Source organism: Delphinus delphis, chromosome X, assembly GCF_949987515.2.
Source record: "Delphinus delphis chromosome X, mDelDel1.2, whole genome shotgun sequence".
Taxonomy (NCBI): domain Eukaryota; kingdom Metazoa; phylum Chordata; class Mammalia; order Artiodactyla; family Delphinidae; genus Delphinus; species Delphinus delphis.
In genome coordinates, this window is record NC_082704.1 from 107,811,509 (window position 1) to 107,836,512 (window position 25,004).

At 45.4% G+C, this 25,004-nt stretch overlaps 1 protein-coding gene across 1 annotated transcript in view; it reads right to left on the reverse strand.

Annotated features, from left to right (window-relative positions):
- Positions 1-25,004, reverse strand: part of SMS (spermine synthase) — a 50,777-nt gene that overhangs the window by 23,698 nt on the left and 2,075 nt on the right. Inside the window, exons 2-5 of the mRNA XM_060002716.1 lie at positions 9,444-9,564; positions 7,338-7,428; positions 6,721-6,785; positions 1,486-1,661 (exon numbers count right to left, since the gene is read on the reverse strand). Of these exons, the coding sequence (XP_059858699.1) occupies positions 1,486-1,661; positions 6,721-6,785; positions 7,338-7,428; positions 9,444-9,564 (453 nt within the window). The remainder of the gene's footprint in view (positions 1-1,485; positions 1,662-6,720; positions 6,786-7,337; positions 7,429-9,443; positions 9,565-25,004) is intronic.

A 25,004-nucleotide genomic window follows, 5' to 3' on the forward strand; every position in this document is an offset into this window, starting at 1 on the left:
ACCACCTGACTTATACCAGAAAGTGCTAGAATCTAGAAAATTCAGAAATTTTCATTTTCAATCTTTAAAAACAGCAGTATACAGAGGTGTTGTTTTTCTGGTTTTTTGGATTGTGGACTTTCATCAACCCTACTCATCTTAACACCCAACATAAAATGTTACCTACATAGATTATATACATATATACTTTAGTCAGTAGGAAGAAAATTCAGTCTTTAGACTGTTCTGATATGATAATTAAAAAGCAATTGCATGTGTCCAGATGAAATATGAAGCAGAGTTGCTTCAAAAGAATATGAGAGAGGGCTTCCCTGGTGGCGCAGTGGTTGAGAGTCCGCCTGCCGATGCAGGGGACACGGGTTCGTGTCCCGGTCCGGGAAGATCCCACATGCCGCACAGCGGCTGGGCCCATGAGCCATGGCCGCTGAGCCTGCGCGTCCGGAGCCTGTGCTCCGCAACGGGAGAGGCCACAAGAGTGAGAGGCCCGCGTACCGCAAAAAAAAAAAAGAATATGAGAGGTATGTATGTCCATGCCTCTCTCTCACTTTGTCACAGACATATATATACACTACCAAACGTAAGGTAGATAGCTAGTGGGAAGCAGCCGCATAGCACAGGGAGATCAGCTCTCGGTGCTTTGTGACCGCCTGGAGGGGTGGGATAGGGAGGGTGGGAGGGAGGGAAGGAGACGCAAGAGGGAAGAGATATGGGAACATACATATATTTATAACTGATTCCCTTTGTTATAAAGCAGAAACTAACACACCATTGTAAAGCAATTATACTCCAATAAAGATGTAAAAAAAAAAAAAAAGAATATGAGAGGGAGAAAAGTAGACCGCAGTTCAGGGGAAACAAGATTGGCCAGGAGTTTATAATCGTTGGCACTCAAGGGTGAGTATATGTCGGTTCATCTTACTGTTTTGTCTACTTTGGTTTGGAATTTCCCATCTAAAAGACTTCTTTAAAAATAAGCAACATAAAATAGATAACCAACAAGGACCTACTGTATAGCCAAGGACCTACTGTATAGCACAGGGAACTCTACTCAATATCTTGTAATAACCTATAATGGGAGAGAATATAAATAACAATAATATATATTCATATACATATGTATAACTGAATCACTCTACTGTACACCTGAAACTAACAACACTGTAAATCAACTATACTTCAATAAAAAATTTTTTTTAAAAAGGCAATTACATTTTCTTTTGAAATACAATCTAAATACTAATCACTAAGAAAACTAAGGAAAAAAGAGTAACAAGACAAAATTTTCATGGCTCTACTATAAAACATGAAAGCCCAGACAAGCCACAGGTTAATCCAATGCAAATACTCATCTCAAAAAAAAAAAAAACAACCCAGCAGGGCCATGGACAAATCTGGACAAATCCACAATGGTGGTATGTGTCAGGAAAACACAATCTAATACATTGTCACTTTGTCATGCGATTGGGGTAGGGATGGAATACTTACTAACATCCCCACTGAGGATGAGAATATTTCCAAATTGTTTTGAGTGTAAAATTTTAATGTTCTGGTAAGGTGAGTCTTCATCATACACCACTTCATCTATGTCGTACTCAACCAGGCGGCCATCTGCAGTGGGCCAGTATCTGTCAATGGCCCCTCCTCGAACTATGGGTGGTAATCTGGAAAAAAAGGAAAACAGGAATGAGTCTTAAAAGAAAGGCTGCTTAGGTGAGGCTGCCTTAAAAGAGGACCTGGGAACAAGCATGTGCAGGAGCCACATGACCCCAGGCAGACTCCTAAATAGTACACAACCAATCTAAAACTTGCGCTTTGAGGTTTATACAAACATGGCCACTACCAAATTTCAACACTGTTGTACATTAAGAATTTACTTTTTAAAAAACCTTTCTGGCATACTTTAAATTTTCCCTAAAAAATGTTGAAGGAGAAAATGGCCATTGCAAACATCATCCTTCACCCCCAAATACTCCAGCAGGAATCTGTTAAGACTGCCTACATAGCTACTTTGTCACTACCACATCCACTGAAGTCCACATGGATGGAATACCAGCACCTAGTAAGGAATCCATGTTCAAGTATCCCCAACTGCCAATTATCTCCTTCAGAGCTATTCTACTTTTGAATGAAGAATCATATACTGTATTTTGCTGTTTCCCTTTTTTACCCTCATTTAATCGAAAATAGTCCGTTGCAGGAATAGACACAGACAGAGAATGGACTTGAGGACACGGATGAAGTGAGAGATTGGCATGGACATATATACACTACCCAACGTAAAATAGATAGCTAGTGGGAAGCAGCCTCATAGCACAGGGAGATCAGCTTGGTGCTTTGTGACCACCGAGAGGGGTGGGATAGGGAGGGTGGGAGGGAGACGCAAGAGGGAAGAGATATGGGGATATATGTATATGTATAACTGATTCACTTTGTTATAAAGCAGAACTAACACAGCACTGTAAAGCAATTATACTCCAATAAAGATGTTAAAAAAGAAAAGAGAAAAAAAAAAAGAAAAGAAAATAGTCTGTTGGCGTCGTCACCTCTTCCCCGTGTTTCATGACATTGACATCACAGCAAAGTCCAGACCAGGTGTTCTGCAGGAAATCCCTCAAGTGGGTTTGCCTGAAGATCTCTTCAATAGAGTCAAGTTGGCATATCATGCAAGCATCACATCAGGGGCACGAGATGTGTTCCTGTCCTATTATTGGTGATGCAAAGAGTGACCACATGGTTAAAGCAGATGCCCACGAGATCCCTACACTTGCAAAGGTACCGTTTTTCCTTTTGAAATTACTAAGCAGGGTGTGGAGCGGTCCTGTGAAACTGAGTCAAGGTCCTGATCTTTCAACAAACCTTCACCAGTGGCTTTGGCATGTAGAACATTCTTGCCTGAACCAATTATTACGAGAAGAGCTGCAAACTGATGATTTTCTCATTCAGTTCTTTCTGTTAATACTGAGTATTTTAGATAGGGTGAATGTACTAGAAACTAACAGCAGAAGACACTACATGAAAAGGAAAACCAGACCTGGAAAGGGGGCTTGGCAAATTAAGTGGAACACAAACAAGATGAGAACTCACTGCATACATTACACAACCATGGGCAAGTCCTGTGTTCTCAAGTACAGTGGGGTTTACAGTAAACAAGCCACAGGTACCTAAAATGCTGGGCTGGGCTACCTCTGACTCGCTTTGATAAGTCTTTGCTCTTCCGCTCACCTGTTTCCAAGAATACAGTCTGAACCTGTTACAGGTTAATAAGGCTTTCTATGAGGAAATACTAACATCTGCAAAAAGCACTGAATTTACAAAGCAAATTCCCATAAACTGTCATTTAATCCTAACTCCTCCTAATTTAACCACTTCTTCATCTTCCAGGAGAACAAACTCAGCTGTTGGAATTAGGCAGATCAGAGGTTTTTCTTGTAAAATGTGGCACCCCAAACAGGACAAACCCCGAGAGTAGGCAAACAGGACTTGGGGGAAGCCTCTTCCACCTCTGGCTGATCGGTGGTGGGTGGCATGAGGTGGGAGCATGAGCTACCTGTGACACTGGATGAAAGTAACAAATAGCAACTCAAGGGCTTTCAGGGGAGGAAACCCACCCCTCGGGTCGCCAGCTACCGGCAATTACTGAACTATGCACAAACCCAATGAAAACAATGTCCATTCTCAATTGAGTCAGTGGTGCCTTGGGTGCAGGTAAGAGCTCTTTCCTCCACAGCAACACAGTGGTTTTTAAAGAGATGCAAAGAAGCAAGGATCTTTTTCTTTTTAACATCTTTATTGGAGTATAATTGCTTTACAATGATGTGTTAGTTTCTGCTTTATAACAAAGTGAATCAGTTATACATATACACATGTTCCCATAGCTCTTCCCTCTTGCATCTCCCTCCCTCCCACCCCTCTAGGTGGTCACAAAGCACCGAGGTGATGCAAGGATCTTTAAGGATGGGGAAGCCATCACCTTGATCATACCGAGCAGGACCCTGTGGGGCTCCTGGGCACAAAAGCCTTTCTGTGTCCCCCATTTCTTGATTACAAGAAACGGGGCTTCATTCAGCCTTCAAGACCTTCCCTGAGTGCCGATGGGCAGTTCAAACAGATGCTAATTAGGGAAGGGAGGGGATGTGCAGAAGAGGGAGGAACAGTCAAAGGAAACAATAGTGCAGCCTTGGGTCACGGTCCTGGTTCCCCTCAAGGGACACACATAACAATATCTTTGAGCTGTTTTGCAGATACTGAAGCCCCCACCAGGTGGCAGAAGTTAACTGCATGCTGCCCACCAGCACGTAGACCCCAGACCAGTTGCAACCAGAAGGCTGATGATGCTGACGCCCACTTACCTCCCCACCAGCCAATCAGAAGAATGTCCACGAGTGGATCACGCTCTCCTTGAACCATTACTATAAAACTCCTCACTACCCCCTCCAGGTCGGGACACGCAGTTCTGACGGCATTAGTCCACTGTGGCCCCCTTTGCCTGGCAAAGCAATAAACCTATTCTTTTCTACTTCACCCAAAACTCTGTCTCCAAGATTTAATTCAGTGTTGGGGTACAGAGGCCGGATTTGGCTTCACTAACATGAAGCACATCTCCCTGAAATGGGCTTTGGGAGATATTCTGGAGCCCTACATAACTCTCTTTTCAACCTTCACTACAGAAAGTTGAAAATAGATGGTAGAGAGAAAGACAGAATATGTCCCGGGCCTCAGGTACACCGTGTAAATTGCAAGAATTTTTCTTTTCAACAAAACATTACTGATGTAAGCTTGTTTTTCCTGTTTCTTTTCTTTTGAATAGCAGGATATGAAAATAAAGTTTCTAATGAATCCCATGGCTTCTTAATTCAGATTTAAATCACTGGCCACAGGGGAGTAATCATTTCAGATGTTACTGAGTCATTTGTTAATGATTCAGTCTCTAACAATGTCATTCCCCAGACAGAAAAGTGGCACCATTCTTGTCCTTTTGAGGTCAAAAACAAAGGGCCTACAACAAAGTATTCCCAACAACTTCCTGCCCCCTCCACCCTGATTTTATGAAAAGATGTAAAAACAGTGACAAGGAAAAACAAGGCCTGTGCTGTTTTGAACTGAAGATCGGAAGTATAACTGCATTCTCACTTCAAAAACTCCCATATCAAAACCACAAAGGAACCAGACTTCTCATGAGTGGGGAAGCCCATAAATGCATTCCATCTATTTGCTCACTCCTAGAAGTAATCCCAATAAAAACCAGACCAATTAAAAAAAAAAATCAGGCATTTTGATGTTGGCCAATTCATTATCACCGAGTTAAAGACACAGTGGGAACCCGTTCAATTCAGATGGACCAGGAAAGATTAGGAAAATTCTGCAAGCAGGAAAAGAGGGAAATTCCAGAAAAGATTGTAGGTGTGGACAAGTTCTTTAAGGATGGGGAAGGGCCCGAGGACACGTAAGCTGAACTTGGGTGGGGTAAACAAGTCTGGGTGCTCCAACAGGTTTCAATCAAGTGGCCGAGTTCTACACTGTGTCCTGCTCTCTTCACATGCAGTTTCCTGCTTTGTGTCCATGTTGGAGGTTAAACAATTTTCCAGTTATCTTACATCTGCCCTGGGGCTTTCCTCTAGGCTGATCAAATTTAGCAGGATGAGCCATTATGTACTTAACTGTTCTTAAACAGCCAATAAGGACTCCCTCTTGTGGAAAGTGCCCTGAAATGGAGAAGTCTGTATTCTGGATGGTCACTTCCATCAGTGATGCCCCGACCTTACCGAAGTCTCTCTGTGTTTCTGCATCTACGGGTTTGCCTTTATGAGCAAGGGACAAGCCCACTTTTGAGGGCCTGATAAGGAGCCACCCAGGCAGGGCAAGGCAGAACCGCTCAGAATTACCTGCTGTGCAGCCATGATTAATTCCCAGGACCTACCAGACTCTATCCCTCGCAACAAATGTCAAAACTGTTACTTCTATCACAGCTCTTTTAACATCTGACACCACTGACAAATACTTCTGTTCTGTCCAACAGAACATTTCTGGCACCACAGAAATGTTCTTTATCTGCGTTGTCCAATATGGCAGTCACTAGCCATTAGCTAGAGACATGAGGCGAGACTGAGGAACTGAACTGTTTTTTTATTAACTTAGTTTTAAATAGTCACATGTGGCATATAGTGGCTGCACTCCTCAAGAAAGGTTAATGGTCTTCGTTTTCATCTGAAAAGAACCCACCAGGGGCTGCTCAAGGTGGGTGGCCTCTGAAACTCTTAGTACCTTGCAGGATCAATGTCATCTTACCTGAAAGCACTGAGGCAAATTTTCTATCATCCCATGCTGTCATAAATCTCTTAAAACTGCTTAATTCTACTCTGGGGCCCAGAACTCTGAGGAAAGACAAGACAATCTTTTCTCTTTACTGGACAGGGTCGAGGCGTTTTCTAGCTCCCCTTCGAGGTGCCAGCCCCACCTGATTCTCTGCGTTACACAGTTCCAGCCCCTTGGAATCACTGTACACTCCCTTCTGCCTTTGTTCCACTTTGTCTAGCATCTCTTTCTCTCATATACAGTTAGTCTTCTGTTGTAAGGGCCCACTACCTCAGTCTACCAAGTGGCCAGAAGCAGAAGTAGACTTTGATCTCTTCTACATCTTAGACACTGCTCAGGGATAACACCACCATTCTGATTATTTTATCGATGAACCAAATATAAAAGAACATTCAGGAGTGGACTTACCGCTTCACCCGCTCAGTACTGTCCTGACTCAATTCTTTCATTCTTTCTTCTACTTTGTTCAAAAGCTGCAATCAAAAGAAAAGAAATGGGCTTATCGAATAAGCTGAGTGGAACAGGAGGTTGAGACTGTGTTGGCAGAGCTGTGATACTGGCAGATGCCCAGATACACCTGTCCTCCCTAACCCCTACAGCAGCCTGCAGGCCTGGCACAGTTCCACACGCCACTAGCGCAACACAGTGTCAACCTCGCTTCAGCCTAAAGTACCAACAAAATAATGGCAAAGGGAAAGCCTCAAGAATATTGCAGCTGTAACATCCTGGATAAAGGTTTACATTCCCTCCAGTGCAAAAGTAAAATCATAACTCAGTACTCAAGCAGTCAAGGGAAAGATGACAGCCAGGTTCCTAAAAACTACTGAGGAACAACTATTTTTCTTCTAAAATCACTTACTTGAAGGGAGGCAAGTTTAAAATTAAGTGAATATTTAAGATAAAATAGAAATTTTATTGAAAAAAAATAAGTGAAACTCAGCAAATAGGTGAAAATAATTTTATCATTAAACGGAGCAGTTTTTGTGATCCTCAAATACTTGAGTAAATAAAAGTGGAAAACTGACACTGTCAACTTCTTTGCCTTGTGCATCACCGTCGTAACTCTGAAGGTCCAGCAACACCAATCCATGCGGGTAAATTCTCAAATTGGCAAAGCTACAGAGGAAAGCATAATTTTAAGGTTAGGAATTGTATCACGGCACTCAAAAGAAAAAAGACACCAACCCAGTTAAAAGGCAAAACCACCGCTCTTTTTTCCCTATATTACATAATTGTCCCTGTTGCTTTCTCATTAGAGCCTCTTCATGGGGGCAGGGAAGCCAATCATTTAGGGAAGATTTTAGAGAGAGCCATCAAGTGCTAAGGTTTTCAAAACAGGTTCTTGGGTCCAGAAAGTGATTCAGCAGCAAGTCCTATGCATCTGATTTTTAAGAAGGTTCCCCAGCAGTGATTGACTCCTCCTTAAAAGGAAGCGAGGGTGGTGAAGAGCAAACTGGGTTCTCCCAATTACCCTCAGAGTTCAAAACAGAGCCGTGGTATTTCTTTTGTTTGTTTGAATATATTTATTTATTTTTGGCTGCGTTGGGTCTTCGTTGCTGTGCACGGGCTTTCTCTAGTTGTGGCGAGCAGGGGCTACTCTTCGTTGCGGTGCGCAGGCTTCTCATTACAGTGGTTTCTCTTGTTGTGGAGCACGGGCTCTAGGCGTGCGGGCTTCAGTAGCTGTGGCACACGGGCTCAGTAGTTGTGGCTCGTGGGCTCTAGAGCGCAGGCTCAGTAGCTGTGGCACACGGGCTTAGTTGCTCTGGGGCATGTGGGACCTTTCCGGACCAGGGCTCGAACCCGTGTCCCCTGCACTGGCAGGCAGATTCTTCACCACTGCGCCACCAGGGAAGTCCCCAGAGCCGTGTTTTTCTGACTGCAAGCAGGTGGTGGCTAAATTCACTGAGCTTGGGGCCTGCAAGCCAGATCCAGCCCGCGGCATGTTTTGTAAAGCCTGCAGATTAAGTATGTTTTTTTACATTTTTAAAGAGTTGCTTAAGAAAAAAGAGGGAGTATGTGACAGGGACCTTATGTAGCTCCTTACAGGAAAAGCTTTAACCTCTAATTTAGTGTATCTGACCAGCTTTTTTATGGAATAAAAATAAAGAGTGTATTACACATGTGTAAGAATTATCTGAAGAAACTTTTCTTTCAATTAGACATGTATATTTGTATACATGCAGATGTGTATGTGCACATCTGATATAAAATCACTTCTTACTATAAGGTGTGGTTAAAGAAACGTTTGAATGACACTAAATAAGATGAAGAATTCTGTTTGGAGAATATGGGCAGTGTGCTTAGATTAAAAAAATAAATACAACTGTGGGAGTTCCCTGGTGGTCAGTGGTTAAGAATCCGCCTTCCAATGCAGGGGACATAGGTTCAATCCCTGTTCGGGGAACTAAGATCCCACACGCTGCGAAGCAACTAAGCCCTTGCGCTCTAGAGCCTGCGCAGCACAACTAGAGAGCCTGTGCTGCAACAGAAGATCCCGCGTGCCGCAACGAAGATCCTGCGTGCCACAACTAAGACCCGATGCAGCCAAATAAATAAAATAAATATTAAAAAAAAAATACAACTAGTTAATTTTCACCTTCAGCCCTTAAATGGCCTCAAAATCAAGTTCAGGCCCAGGACACCACAAACTCATCTGCACCTGCACGAGCTGACCATCCCCACCCACCACCACCACCAGTCACATAAAGGAGAGGGGCCAGGGGTAAAGGAAGGAGAGAGAAATGCCACCTCTTAACCAGCTAGGTGGTTCTAGCAAAGAATCCCCCACCAGAGAACCTAGGAACACAGAGAATGCCGAAAGGTAGAGTCAAACCTCACCGGATTAAAACCGGAAATAAAGAAAGAGGAAAAGTTGCAAGGGGGAGAAAATGGAGACCAAGAAAAAAGGTGACTGAGGACCAGGACCACACACAAAGGGGTCATTAACCAGAAGTGAGGCCACCCTTTACACACACATCCACCCACACATACAAACACACATCCCCACCCCTACACACACACACACACACACACACACACACACACACACACACACACACACACACACACACACACACACACACACTGCTGAAGTGCTCAGACCTGAATAGGAGCACTCAAGGCCGCCTCACCTGCCGTTTTTGTTTACGTAGGTCGCTAAATAGCCATGGTCCTGCCAGGTGTGCACCGACTCCATCATCCCCTGCTCCTGGAAAATGGACTGGAGGCCTTTCAGAATGGTCTCACCATCAGCTGGAGAACAGGGGGAGAAGGCAAGATGGTCAGAATGAAACATTCAGAAGCAAAGCCAGCGAGGCACAGTTTGATGAATGAACTTTTAAGAAAACCTGAACAGAGCTGCCAGCGTCGCTTATCCCCTTTGTCATGAGCTACAACGTTCTGAACCCTATAAGGAGAGGCTTCAGATTACCAGGGAACAAAATAAGAATGGCAACACCAACCACAAAACAGCTGTGCCAAAAATGCAGACAGATATTCAGGAAACTAGAAATAGTCTAACAAAATATTCAGGCTAGCCAGAAACCAGAAATACAAACACAATAAAAGACATTCCACTTTAGCTTAAGTAAGTTAATGCGAATACAGAGTACTAGAAAAAGAATTCCATCCACTGTTGATGGGTATCATAAAAAACTTCAAAACTTTTGGCTTTGTGTTCCAGGTTTTCTACAATAAGGATGGCTTGCTTTTATTATTGGAAAAAATAAATGGCGCCACTCAGTAACCTATCTCTAACTGGTAGAAACTGAACAACAATTCAATATGGTACAAGCTGCTAGGCACTGTGACCCCATCTCCCATCCCACTACCTGCTACCCAAGTGGAGCTCAGGTCAAGGACTGAGGTCAAGGTTATAGAAATTGCGTTAACCTCTGTAGGCTCACTTGAAGCCAGAATCTTCAAGAACATCCATCATTATGATATTTAGATAAAAACAAAATGCAATTTATTCTTATCTAGTTGTACCTGCAAAGGTACTCACTCCTTGAGAAGGGTAAGATAAAGAAGCAAGATGAGACAAAAGGAATTACTCTGTATTCTCAGGAGCCCACCACAGGCTGGTGCTTTTTCCACACAAAGGAAAAGAGCAGGGGCTGCAAAGCGTCAAAACAAAGCATCCCTGTGACCTGAACCGAGGGCAAAAGAAAAAAAAAACAAGATCCACAGCTGACCACCGTGTGGTTTCACAAGAAAATTACACTAGAATTCCTTCCAGAAACTAAGGAGTGCCAAAACAGACTGGAAGGATTTCCACAATCTACGCAAGAGTCTATCTCCAATGACATTTGGAACTATGCTCCCAACACCTTCCAGTGCACAATAAGAACGAAGGCCACAAACTGGGTTCAGAGGCCAAACTGGGCAGCACAAGTGTCTTATTCTGGCCTATGCAGACATTTTAAAAAATGTAAATTGCCACTTACATAGCAGATGATTTCATCCACTCCAACTGTCGTGGGTGGAATAGTGACCCCCAAAAGATATGTCCACACCCTAATCCCCAGAACTTGGGAGTGCGACCTGATTTGGAAAAGGGTTTTTGCAGATGTAGTTAATTTAAGGATCTAGCGATGGATCATCCTGGAGCCTCCAGGTGGGTCCTAATTCCAGTTAAGTCCTTATTAGAGACTGAAGCCTGGAAGACCCAGGGAGGAGGAGGAGGGGGAGGGGAGGGGAGAGGGGAGGGAAGGGGAGGGGAGGGGGAGGGGAGGGGAGGGGAGGGAGGGGAGGGGAGGGAGGGGAGGGGAGGGGAGGGAGGGGAGGGGAGGGAGGGGAGGGGAGGGGGAGGGGAGGGAGGGGAGGGGGAGGGGGAGGGGGAGGGGAGGGGAGGGGGAGGGGAGGGGAGGGGAGGGGGAGGGGAGGGAGGAAGACAAAGACTGGTGTGATAATGGCTACAAGCCAAGAACACGTGGAGCCACCAGAAGCTGGAAGAGGCAAGCAAGGACTCTCCCCTAGAGCCCTTAGAGGGAGTGAGTGTGGCCCTGATGATACTCTGTTTTCAGACTCTAGCCTCCAAAACTGGAAGAGAACGCGTTTCTGTAGTTTTAAGTCACCCAGTTTGTAGTACTTTGTTACAACAGCCCTGGCCAACTAATATACCCACCAAAAGTCCTATTTTAACTCTGCTTAACAAACAAAAGCAAATGGAGTAGCAAAAATGGCAGTGAAGGAGTGATTTTTTTAATCTTCTCAATCTCCAAACACAGAGCAATTAGGCTAGCACAACCAAACCTCACAGACAACATTTAGAACAAAACTAAATGACAGACTGCATCCCCAAACAGCACACCAGGAGTAGGCAGAGACAAGCAGCCCTGGCCCACAGACCTGGTGGGGTACCAGCAAGTGTGAGAGAAGTGAGCAGAGCGAAGGGACTGCAAACCCCCATAAAAATACCAACAGCGGTTCACCCACAAAGGAGGGGGGCTCCTCCTTTCAGAAGGCAGTGAGCGCCCAGCAGGTCGCGGGGACCTGGGCAGGGTGGAAGAGCCACGACCTGTGCCCGGTCAAAATGAACTGAGGCCCCTTCAGGAAAAAGCCCCGCATCGGGAAGGGACCACTGGAGCAGCGGCCACACCACGCCCCACCCGAGCACAAGCACCGCCCAGCATGAGCAGTGGCCTCCAGTCTCATTCGAGTCTCCCTCTTTCCCAGCAAAACTGTGCCTTTGGGAAACTCATTTGGCAAAGACTAATCTAGCTGGCTTTGCTATTCTGGAACTGGTTTCAGGAAATTAAAACGGGGAGGCCTGAACTATATCCCCCAGAACTGTGGTTTTAAGACTGAATTCAGCCCCTGAAAAAAATTTCAATTCCAAACTTGATACAAAGAACTGACCTCGTTCCATTTGTGTTTGTCAACGAAGCCTGGTGGGGTCGGGCCACCGTGGAAGTGACTGAGCTGCGGGGCGGTGGAGACAAGTGCGCCCAGCAGTACTTGAACTGTGACTAGGAAAGCCACTATGCAATTATTCAATCCCTCCCTGGCCAGAACAGATGTTTTCTGTTTTGAAAGTGTATAAAACAAATCATCACTCCTGGTAAACGGCCTCAAGACCGTGTTCAGCTGGCACATCACAAAACAGGACACCAACTCCCCATGCTGGTGAAGAGGGCTGTGCAGGCAGGGTCATCCTGCGGATCACTGGCCAGGCTGTGCACCGACTGAGGGCCCTGGGGCTGAGCTGGAGCAAACTCTGTCCCCTGGGCAGGAAAAGGGGGTGTCTTTGTCTGATACACGCAAAGCCCTTGACTGCTGGCCAAGCCCAGCGTGGCAACCATCCCCTTTTTCTAACTGGCACAATTAGCATAAAGGCACTGAGTGGGCTAATGGAGGCCCTCCAGCCAGGTTTCAAACTGAAGGAAAACAGATTACAAAAGAGATCCAGTTTAGTGTTCCCTTATTTCTATACTGTGGGCTTACCCCCGCAGCTCAGTAGAAATAGCCCGGGTCTGAATGATCCTTCTGGCTGTTGCCACCGCCCAGTCCCTGTGGCCAGGGACATGGGGACCATGCCGTTTTGCCCACTGTTCACCTCACTTCATATTCACCTTCCTCCTGACCTGGGGGCTCCCCTGTCACCCAAGCTGCTCCCAGCCCTTGGAGAGGACTCCAGAAAGCAGAGCTGGAGCTGAAACAACTACCTAGCATCTCTTTTCCAGAACCAAGGTTTTAAGATGAAAACTGGAAACCAAAGAAATGAGATCCACTAGCCTTAACAAGGTAGCTTCCTTGGTCATCTTGATCTCAAGTGCTCAATAAATGTTTTGTGGCTAAATGAAAATTTCATCTAGCTAAATTAATCATCCTTATTCCTGTATCTCTGCAGAGCTTCTGGAACACCTAGACCAGTGGATTTCAATCCTAGCTGTGCATTATAACCACCTGGGGAGTTACAAAACTTCTGATGCCACATCCTAGACCAATTAAAGAAAAATCTGGGGGTGGAACCCAGGCAACACTTTTTTAAAGCTCCCTGGGAAATTCAATGTGCAGCCACGTGTGAGAACCACTGATCTAAACCACTAGATAAAAAAAGAAAAATAAACCCCCACTAACTCCAAGCTAACTACACTACAGTCACCAGAAGGTTACAGAAAATATTCAACACAACAGGAGGCCTGAAGAAAGTCCGAACTCCCTGCTAGCTATAGCCACAGGTAACCCGTGACGGGCCCCCAGAAAATGCTCTGCAATCAATTATCCAATTTCAACCTTTATGCCTGTCTAGTAAGGAGCACGTAACATGACCAAACAAAATGTGCTTGCTCTATCAGGGTTCCTCAACTTGGGCTGAAAATACAGTGTAAGTGACTTTCCTGTCCCTCACAGGACTTTTGATAATCCTAGCCATACCCACTAAATACAAGAAGAGCCCCCCTTTGTTAAAAAAAAAAGACCCCACACCCCAATTTCCCAGGGGCAGAAGGGAGGTGGGTAATGCAATCCCTTGAGAACTACTAGATGCTCTACACGTAAGCGAGCAGGAGCCTGGGGTCAAAGCGCACCCAAATTTGGGAACACAAAACAGCAACGTCATAAGTGCCTATGAATCAGAAAATATGAAAATAGATTCAATGCTAAAAGAGATATAAGTACACTGCTTTCAAGTAGACATGGTAATCCAAACTAGGCTAATAAAATGTTGCTTGGCACAAGTTCTTAGAAAACTCTGCCCAGGCAAGAATGATGTGCAACTAGTAAAGCACTCAGAGCCTTCCAAAGTGCTCAGAAACACAGAGACCTGTCCCAGGGCAAATGTGTCCTTTGTCCAATGGGCAACTCAGTGTCCTCGTTTCCAGACCACTGCCCACTTTGTGTGTGTTTATTCAACAATAACTTAAGAAGAATCCACTTGGAGGTCTGCTGGAGGTCTAGTCCAAATATACCGCTATCAAAAGAAGACAAGGGAGCTTCCCTGGTGGCGCAGTGGTTGAGAGTCCGCCTGCTGATGCAGGGGACGCGGGTTCGTGCCCCGGTCCGGGAAGATCCCACATGCTGAGCAGCGGCTGGGCCCGTGAGCCATGGCCACTGAGCCACAACAGTGAGAGGCCCGCAAAAAAAAAAAAAAAAAAAAAAGAAGACAAGGGAAGACAAGGTTTCATCTCCCTGCCTCATTTTGTCCCAGGGATCCATTCATAGGCCTGTCTTGGAGAATGAACCTCATTCCTCTGACCCTGGCCATCAGCTCCAGACGGCCGAATCCCAAATCTGTACATCCAGCTACAACCTGCCTCTCACCCAAATGCTCAGCACACTGTTCCAATCTCAAGTCTGGAATAAAATCCAGACTTCCCCACTCCTTCCCACCAATGGTTAATACCCCTGCCACTTAAGATCCCCCTTAACGGTCCCCTGAAGCTTCTCCCACAAGTCCCCCACCACAGCCTCTCTGCACCACTCAAACTCACTGGCCTCACAGACCTCATTTCATCAAACATCAAATGGAGGCACCACTTCACAGGGTTCCTATAAGGAAGCCAGCACCAATGTTCGAGCCCTCCACCCCTCACAGTCAGGCACTGCCATTTAATCATTATCCATAAGGTGGGCAACCCTGTGGACATAAGTAGATTAGCTGCACCCCCCAACATTACTAGCCCAAGTAGAAAAGAGAGTCCTCCCCAATAAAAACCTATGACACCAGGTGCCCTGCTTCAGTTAGATTCCCTCTTCTCCAGCTTCAAGAGGCTAAAATACTGTAACCTCCTTAACTAAGTGAATTCCATTAGAGAGGCTGCCCTCAGGAAATAAGCAATTCTCACACTTCCAGAAAAACTCTTGGACTCTCCACCCCATGACCGTGACTTGTGCCTTTAAGTCTTTTCCAACTTCAAACACTTCAACTAAGAAAACTCTGGACATAAATTATGAGGGCTTTAAGCTACATAATGCCAAGTCTCTGCCGCTGCAGGGTCATCACCCTGCACCAGCTGTGGGCCAGAGCCACACTAGTCCCCCCCCCTGCAAAATTAGGTGGCTGCATTCCTCTCTGCTCTCACATTTAAGCAGCACCTGGCTTATAAAATTAGAAGATGAATTTCTATTCTTGCTAAACGTATCTTTATATGCGCTGGAAATGCCACACTTCACCATCAAGGACCACCCCCCCCCCCCGAATTTTACTGTCTCCTAGGTCTCTCTCTCCCAAGGTCTCTCTCTCCCACAAAGCTCGGGCAATTTAAGCTCCAACAGGTGGTTAATTATTCCCGTGGTTGCACCATGCCCAAGTAGTGAGGCCCAAAACCCAGCCTCCTTCCATCCCACCTCCCACTCCCCAGACCCTGGAATTTCCAGAGCCCCCTGATGTGCCTCCTCCATGCACACTTCCCATTTACCATCAAGGTCAGACGCCCCACCCCCCCTCCCACCTCCCCCTCTCAGAGATCTGCACTCTCTCAGTGGGAAGATGGCCCGAAGCTGTTGGCAGATCCATTTGCAGCTCCCTGCAAGGGGAAACATAAATGCAGGTATCCTTTCCCCAAAACCCCAGACTCTCATGTCAGAGAACCTATGAGCCAGGCTTGGGTTTGTACAGTTTACCAGCTTTCTGGTCTTCTCGACAGACCCCTAAACCTAAAAGAGGAAGATAAGGAAAATGGACTCCAAATACAGTTTGAAATCATTCAAGTATCTGCTTTAAAAATCCTCTCAGATATTCTCATCTTCACAGTGGTGTATTCACAGGACAATATGCATTGGTCAAAGCTCACAACTGTACACTAGGCACTTCCCTGGTGGCGCAGTGGTTAAGAATCCGCCTGCCAGTGCAGGGGACACAGGTTCGAGCCCTGGTCCGGGAAGATCCCACATGCCTCAGAGCAACCAAGCCCGTGTGCCACAACTACTGAGCCTGCGCTCTAGAGCCTGCGAGCCACAACTACTGAGCCCACGGCCACAACTACTGAGCCTGCGCTCTAGAGCCCGCAAGCCACAACTACTGAAGCACGCTCACCTAGAGCCTGTGCTCCGCAACAGGGAAAGCCACCGCAATGAGAATCCTGCGCACCGCAACAAAGAGTAGCCCCCGCTCTCTGCAACTAGAGAAAGCCTGCGCACAGCAACAAAGACCCAACACAGCCCAAAATAAATAAATAAATAAATATGTGAAAAAAAATGTACAACCAGCATCCTACTTAATGGTAATAGACTGAATGCTATCAGTAAGGAGGCAAGGATGTCTCAATAAGGCCTAGAGGTCAAGATGTGCCCCAAGGTTACACATTTAAGGCTTGTAAGTGGTAGAGCTAAGAGCTAGGATCCAAACTCAAGCAGCCGGGCTCCAAAGATCCAGTGCTTTTAATCATGACACTGTGTTGCCCCCTGCTTAGTTAAATACGGGACAATAAGCCATTTGTCCCAGACACCAAAACATCAACAGGTTATCTACTTGTGATAAGGTGAGAGATCTGGGTTTCCCCCTTTCTATTTCCCTACACCCTGCAGGTAGTCTAAAATGAGCACATAACTTAAACAAAAATATGTAAAAAGACAAATGCATAAACCATTATTTGAACAGCTTCTGGAGTTTCTTCAAGCAAAGCCATATCCTTCATTAAAAGAAAAAAATATGCATGGGAACTCTTAACAAACAAAAAACATTCACAAAATGTTTTTTTTAAGACCTATCATATTCCAAAGGGAATAAAGTGATAGTAAGCTCTTTTTCTCTCCAACCTAGACAAACCCCACTTAGGAACACTTGGACTGACAGGCCCATGATCCCCTTCCTCACAACCCCAGACCAACTGGGTCACTTAGCTGCAACATTAAACAGTTCAAAAATTCAGTGTTAAACCATTTATAAAACCTACACCACTACTGTTTCCCCAAGTGTGATCCATGGCACCGGTTCTAAGAAAAAGGGTCCCATAAGTAAGTCATAGGATGTAATGTACAGCATGGGTGACTATAGTTAATACCGTACTGCATATGTGAAAGTTACTAAGAGTAGGTGTTAAAAGTTCTCATCACAGGAAAAAATAATTTTCAACCTATGTATGGTGACAGATGTTAACTAGACTTATTGTGATCATTTCACAACATATACAAGTATCAAATTACGATGTTGTAATTAGTTGTAACCTGCAGCTAATACAATGTTATGTGTCAGTAACACCTCAATAAAAAAAAGAGAAAGGACCCCATGTTGAACCCAGTTTGAGAAATCTTCTAATATTTTCTAGAAATTCAGAATGCCCATTATCCTATCGGTCTTGCTTGACCACTGTGATCTGCAGTCCTTCAGAAGAGACAATTTGGTGCTAAATGTAACAGTATCCTAGAAATTGCTCAGGATTCTCACAGGAGAAATTTCCATTCCAGAGAAAACAGTCATGCCACACAAACCCATGGAAGTGTTATCTTAAAAATCAAAACGTCTTCATAAAATTCTGCTTTAGTAACTTAGAGAGGTCAAGTAAAGTAGACCAACCTTCAAATCACAGGCCAACCCTTTATTTTCTGCCTCTTCTTTTGCCAGCAGAACTTTCCTTATCTTTCAGTAAGTGAAATTCACACCTCTTTATAACAGATCATCTTTACCCACTGGCACAATTTCAAAGTACTCAGCGCTAAGTACTGCAATTAGTGTTAAGTGTTTTATGTATCATTTGACACTCTTCCAAACATTTTATTGGACATCCCACCCAACAACACAGCGTGTGGGATATTGGTATCACTGGTGCCTTCACGCAAAGGGCGAAATTAAGGTACATGAGAAACTACCCAGAGGGTCAAGTCAGCTCAGGAACCCAGAACACGCTCCTGGCCCTTACCAGTTCCTTTTGACTTTGCCGCTTAGCCCATGAATGCCTTTGATCACAAGTGCGGCCACTAGCTCAGGAGCTCACTCCAGAACACAGGTGACATCATCAGTTTAACGAACTGCAGGCCCACCACAACTTTGGGCTCCAGAGTTGCCTTTTTCCTGGGGTCTGGAAAAATGCCCAGTCGTAAGGGTTTAAAAGAGCATTTGTGCAATGGTTTACATACTTGGCTGGCAGAATTCAACTGAGGAGGTTTCCTGACTTTTCAAAAGAACTGAGCCTGTATTTAAACTACCATGAAATGGTGGTTGGAGCCGCAGCACACACCAGCAGGCTTAGGTTACAACTGCAGTGAAATGGTGGATTAAAACGCGCAGAGCATGCGTGACTCCAAAAACTAAACTCAATAATAGCTTTCTTGAACACGTTTTTAAACAGAGGCCCAACCACAATCCAGTAACTTTCGAGCTAATCCTTACGTGCCAAGGGTTAGTATAACCACGGTGGTCTCAATTCAAATTATAAAGCCCGTAATTCCAAATCTTACCCAGGGTCCCAAATCCAACACCAAAAGCTCTAACTTTTCAAAGCTATGAGAGACCACAGCACTTCAGTCTACCTCCCAAGAAGGTAGGGAAGGTCTGTGAATGCTGATTCAAATACGGCCAATTTCATTATACAATTAAGAGGATTCAAAGAATCCAGGACTTCCCTGTTGGTCCAGTGGTTAAGACTCAGCGCTTCCACTGCAGGGGGCACAGGTTTGATTCCCTGGTGGGGGAACTAAGATCCCACATACCGGGCAGGGAGGCCTAAAAAAGAAAAAAAGAAGAGGGGCTTCCCTGGTGGCACAGTGGTTGAGAGTCTGCCTGCCGATGCAGGGGACACGGGTTCGTGCCCCGGTCCGGGAGGATCCCACGTACCGCAGGGCGGCTAGGCCCGTGAGCCATGGCCGCTGAGCCTGCGCATCCGGAGCCTGTGCTCCCCAACGGGAGAGGCCACAATAGTGAGAGGCCCGCGTACCGCAAAAAAAAAAAAAAGGAGGATACGAAGATTCCAAATTGGTAACTCCTCCACTGCAAGACAAAACTAGCTTTGCCCCACAAAAACAAAACAGACAAAAAACCCACAAATCATCCACCAGTTGCTTATTAAATTGGAAAACACTCTTTTTAAGAAACATCACCTGCAAAGCTTCAGGTTACTTGAAAAAATACCTCACTTGTTAGCTGGGGTGATTGTTCCTAAATGCCTGGATTATGGAATCAATTTCTTAAACAGCTGTTATCCCTTCCAAAGCATTTAAAACAATAGAGAACTATCAAGTAGGAAATAGATGAGGCTTTTTGATACAAAGCACAAACTAACTTTACCCTATACCACCTCTACAGGTTTAAAGACATAGGTATAACTGCGGAACTATACTCTAAAAAACCATTAAGGTTTACACAATTTTTTAATGGCAAGCTCACAAAATGAATTCCCAGCAGTGTGCAATTATTCAGCCTGGGGTCAAATACAGCATTATCAGTGCAATTAAGAATCTTGCAAAGTTGGGGAAAGGGGAGGTTTTTTTTTAAATCCCAACAAAGCAAAGGAGCATGCCAAATGTAGTCAGACTCTAACAAGGAACCTCCCCCCAAGCAGTCCAGAAAACATTTTCAAAGACAATGAAGGTATGAGAGAATACCTATGTCACACAAAAATATACCTTCCCCAGAGCTGTTAGAAAATTCTGAGTCCAGGTTCTACCTGGAAGCACAAGGAGTGTGAGACTCAAGTGTGTGTTGGGTGAGGATGGAGAATCGGGTAGAAATGGACCTTCATGTACCTTGGAAGTGCTGATAAGGAGTTTCAACTTCATCTGTAGAGTAATGAGGACTCACAGGAGGGCTTTTAAATGGGAAAGGGGACAGGGATCTGTTGTGTTCCTGTTGACTGAGCCCTTCCCAAACAAGGGAGGGAGACAAGTAGGGAGACTGTGGCCAAGGACTGTAGCCAGGAAAAGGGTGAGCAAGGAATCTGAGAGGGTAGCAGGTAGAATCCATAGGACTTACTGACGTGGATGGGTGCCTCGAAGGTTTCTGATACACGGGGGTTTTTTTGTTTTTAATGAGGATCCTATTATAGTGGTTCTCATATAATCAGCATCAGAATTGCTAGGAGGAAAGCTGGTTAAAAATGTAAATTCCAGGTACTACCCTCCCGTCAAAGACTGTGATTCACGTCAGTCTAGAGTGGGGCCCACGCATGCATTTTCCCATTCATCAGCCGCCCAAGGTTTCATCGTTAAAGCGGGTGTGGATGTTCTCTATCACAGTGGTGGATAAAGTGTGATGGGACAATGATAATGCTGAGGGGGTAGGGAGAAAGCTTTTTCTACTCTTGAACAAAAGAACCAAAAAGCTAGATGCAATCAAAACTGGTTTAGGTTTTATGCTTATAGTTATAGCTATTTAAAATACATGAAGATGGGCTTCCCTGGTGGCTCAGTGGTTGGGAATCTGCCTGCCAATGCAGGGGACACGGGTTCAAACCCTGGTCCAGGAAGATCCCACATCCCGCGGAGCAGCTGGGCCCGTGCGCCACAACTACTGAGCCTGCGCTCTGGAGCCCACAAGCCACAACTACTGAGCCCACAAGCCACAACTACTGAAGCTGGCATGCCTGGAGCCCATGCTCCACAGCAAAATAGGCCACCTCAATGAGAGGCCTGCGCACCTCAACGAAGAGTGGCCCCTGCTCGCCACGGCTGGAAAGGGCCTGCGCGCAGCAATGAAGACCTAACACAGGCAAAATAAATAAATTAAATAAATTTAAAATACATGAAGACAGTGGGAGGGAGACAGAAGAGGGAGGGGATATGGGAATATATGTATACATACAGCTGATTCACTTTGTTATACAGCAGAAACTAACACACCATTGTAAAGCAATTATACTCCAATAAAGATGTTAAATTAATTAAGTAAGTAAGTACATGAAGATGATCTGCTTCCGCCAGAAAGGAGCTCAATAAATACATGGAAGAGCGGGAGCTTGGTGGAGAGGGTCCAAGATGGTTCAGGAAATGGGGGGTGGGGGGTCACCTGAAGCCACAGGCTTTGCTCGGTAGGAAGTGCTAACTGACCCCAGTGCAAACCTCAGGGGAAGGTAAGGCCCATCCTCCTTCCCTGCACCACGGACACTTGCAAAAAGAACCAGGGAAATTTTGCTGATTTGTCATCCAGATCACTGCAACAACCTGGTTAGAATTTACACCGGGGATTCTCTACTCCAGCACCACAGATATGTTGGCTTGTCAATGCTGTGCACTGTAGGATGTTTAAAATCACCCCTGGCCTACTAGATGCTGGTAGCACCTCCCAAGGTGAAGAGACAAAAAAAGTCTCCATATAGTGATAAATTGGGGGGGAGGGGGGGAACACGCAGCCATTGCCTTAACTTAGAGGCTTCCTGGTTGTGGAAATTAACAAAGGACTTGGAATCAAATATACAGGGTTTTGAATCACAGGTAGCCCACTTAAAAGGAGAAAAACTTCAATGGGCCTATTTACTCATCTTTAAAATGGGGATAAAACCCACCATATGGCTGTTGAGAAGATTACATAAAATAATGTGTTATGCACTTAGGGCAATGCCTAGCCCAGGAGGCAATTAGTAAACACTGGCTTTTTTGTTTTCAAAAAGATGTTTTGAAGAAGCGGGGACATTTGCTTACAGCTTTGGCCTGAGTGGAAACCTCCTCCCAAAAGGAACAATATAGAGAAATGACAGTCTCAGTTCTCTCTCCAGCTCCTGCGGGCCCTGAACCTGGGGTCTATGGACTCCCAAGGGCCAGGGGACACAATTCAGGGGCTCTGTGAACATGGATGGCAAAAAGCATACATCCTTATTTTCACTAATTGAAACTTAGCATTTTTTTCAATTATGCTTGTAAAACCACACATTATCAACTACCTGGCCACTGTCACAACAGAAGCAAAGCTTTTCCTGATCAAATGACAGCTGAAATACGGATTTCCTTGGCTCTACTCCGAAATTATGGAAATTTGGAAATTATGAGGCCTGCAGCTAGACTGTATTTTGTGTTATGAAAGAAGCACATATTACTATTTACTATGTCACATATTAGGGGTTTTATTTTGAGAATGTTATTTTAAATAGATGGGTTATTTTATGCATTTAAAATTCTTATTCTGAGAAGCGCTCCACAGGCTTCCCCAATGAGGGCCAAAGGCACACAACTTAAGAATCCCTACCCTCAACATTTTTCGGCTAAGCCCATAATTCCCAAGCAGGCTTATGGTTTTTCTTGTTGTTGTTTTGTTTTGGGTTTGTTTTTTTTTTTTTTTTGGCCGCGCTGCGCACTTGTGGGATCTCAGTTCCCCGACCAGGGACTGAACCTGGGCCATGGCAGTGAAAGCCCAGAATCCTAACCACTAGGCCACCAGGGAACTCCCGTGTCCTTAATTTACTAAATAAATTTCTGTTATAAAACTAATTTGTTAATTTGAATGACATAAGTCACTTTGTTTCCCTACATAAACTATAGTGATCCAAAGGACAGATACAACAGCATCAGTCACATTTCCTCACTCAGGACCCATCCTCTTAATTCTAACAGTAAATGTGTGCCTCGTTTTCCCCTAGTGGACTTGAACTAGCTTTCCACCTTTACCATAACATCAGTCAGGTCCATTTAACCAGTACTTCTCAAACATCTATGATGTATCAGAACTGTGTCCAGGATAAAAACCCTGGAGGTCACCCTTCAAAGACACTCCCAGCCCGGGGAAGAAATGGACATGGAAAGGAAGACTGCAACCCTACCCTTCCAGGGCGGGCAGAGGTCGTGCGTACCTCACTCGGTCTACCTCACTAGGTCTACACAGAACACTTGCTGGCTGCCTAGCATAAACAAACCACGTGTCCTCCACCTGCCCAAAGATGCTTAAGCTATACTAGTGTGGGACATGTTTATTCTTGTTAGCCTCAGGCTAAGAAGTCACAAAATGTTTTCTGGGCTCAAGAGCCTTCACAGTCCAATACTTCACTTACGAGAGGATCAAAGGTGAGATTTTTTTTCAGCAGAAGTTAAAATTTCCTGAGTTACCTCATCAGCCAGAACTAAACAGGCACCGCCAGGCCCAACCTATAATTGCCCTCAGTGGCCCAGTGGCTGCTGGGTACTAGCTGGCTTGCACTGGTAACCAAGTTATACAGAATCGTAACATAACATAACTAAGTGGTTCAAGTTTAATTCCATTAAAATCACATCGTGGAACTGGGGCATGAGGAAGGATTACTGACAAATGAGAAAAAGAACATGATTCCAGGCTCCACAGGCATTTGACTCACCCTTGAGTCACATCCAATACTCACACGCCAAGATTAATGCCTTTTGACTCATTATTATCAATTAAAATAAATGTTTTTGAAGACCTCACAGGTGGTAGACTTCTCATCAAGTGCCCCTTAATGAAAACCGAAAACAGATCCTAGTTTAGCCGATCCCCTTATTCTACAAGGGTGGATACCTACAGACAGCAAGGGCGACATGCCTCCCCCCAAAATCAAGTGATGGGGGGAATACAATAAGAATCAGGGTCCTCTTACTCCCAAAACAGTTTTGTAGGGACTCAAGATCTAACACAGATGCATACATACATGTCCCCTTAGGATCTCTTTCTAGAATATTCACCTTGTCATCAAAACTTTCTCATCTTTGAAAACAAAAAACTTTCTCATCTTGAAGATCAAACAATCTGGGAATTAAGAGTAACTGGCTGGGGGACATCCCTGGTGGCGCAGTGGTTAAGAATCCGCCTGCCAATGGGCTTCCCTGGTGGCGCAGTGGTTGAGAGTACGCCTGCCGATGCAGGGGACACGGGTTTGTGCCCCGGTCCGGGAAGATCCCACATGCCGCGGAGCGGCTGGGCCCGTGAGCCATGGCCGGTGAGCCTGCGCGTCCGGAGCCTGTGCTCCGCAACGGGAGAGGCCTCAACAGTGAGAGGCCCGCGTACCGCCAAAAAAAAAAAAAAAAAAAAAAAGGCTTCCCTGGTGGTGCAGTGGTTAAGAATCCGCCTACCAATTCAGGGGACACGGGTTCGAGCCCTGGTCCGGGAAGATCCCACATGCTGCAGAGCAACAGAGCCGGTGCGCTACAACTGCTGAGCCTGCGCTCTAGAGCCTGTGACCCACATCTGAAGCCTGCACGCCTAGAGCCCGTGCTCCGCAACACGAGAAGCCACCGCAATGAGAAGCCCGCGCACCGCAACGAGAGAAAGCCTGCTCGCAGCAATGAAGACCCAACACAGCCAAAAATAAAATAAATAAATTTATTTAAAAAGAAAAAAAAGGATCCGCCTGCCAATGCAGGGGACATGCGTTCGATCCCTGGTCCGGGAGGATCCCACATGCCACCGTGCGCCACAACTACTGAAGCCCGCGCGCCTAGAGCCCGTGCTCCGCAACAAGAGAAGCCACCGCAATGAGAAGCCCGCTCACCGCAACTAGAGAAAGCCTGCGCGCAGCAACGAAAACCCAACGCAGACAAAAAAAAAAGAGTGGGAATTCTCAATTATTTTTTACTTTCTCTTCACACGACTAAATTATTTGGATGCCACTTCCACACCTTGGCAACTTCGAACCCGCCAGCTTCTCCCGCTCCCTTCCAAAACTGCACGTCCATGGTTCTCTCTCCCTCTCTAGACGGTGCCTGCCCAAAATGTTCAAGTTCTCTCATTTTTTCTTCATGCAATTAAGGGAAGGTTTTCCCCACTTCTACAATAGAACACAGAAGTCCATTGGGAGCACCCATTTCAACAGACAACACCTGAATTTAGCTGCAAGCTGTTTAAGGCTTCAGGCAAGGACACTCAGGCTGAGGGAAGGGCAGGA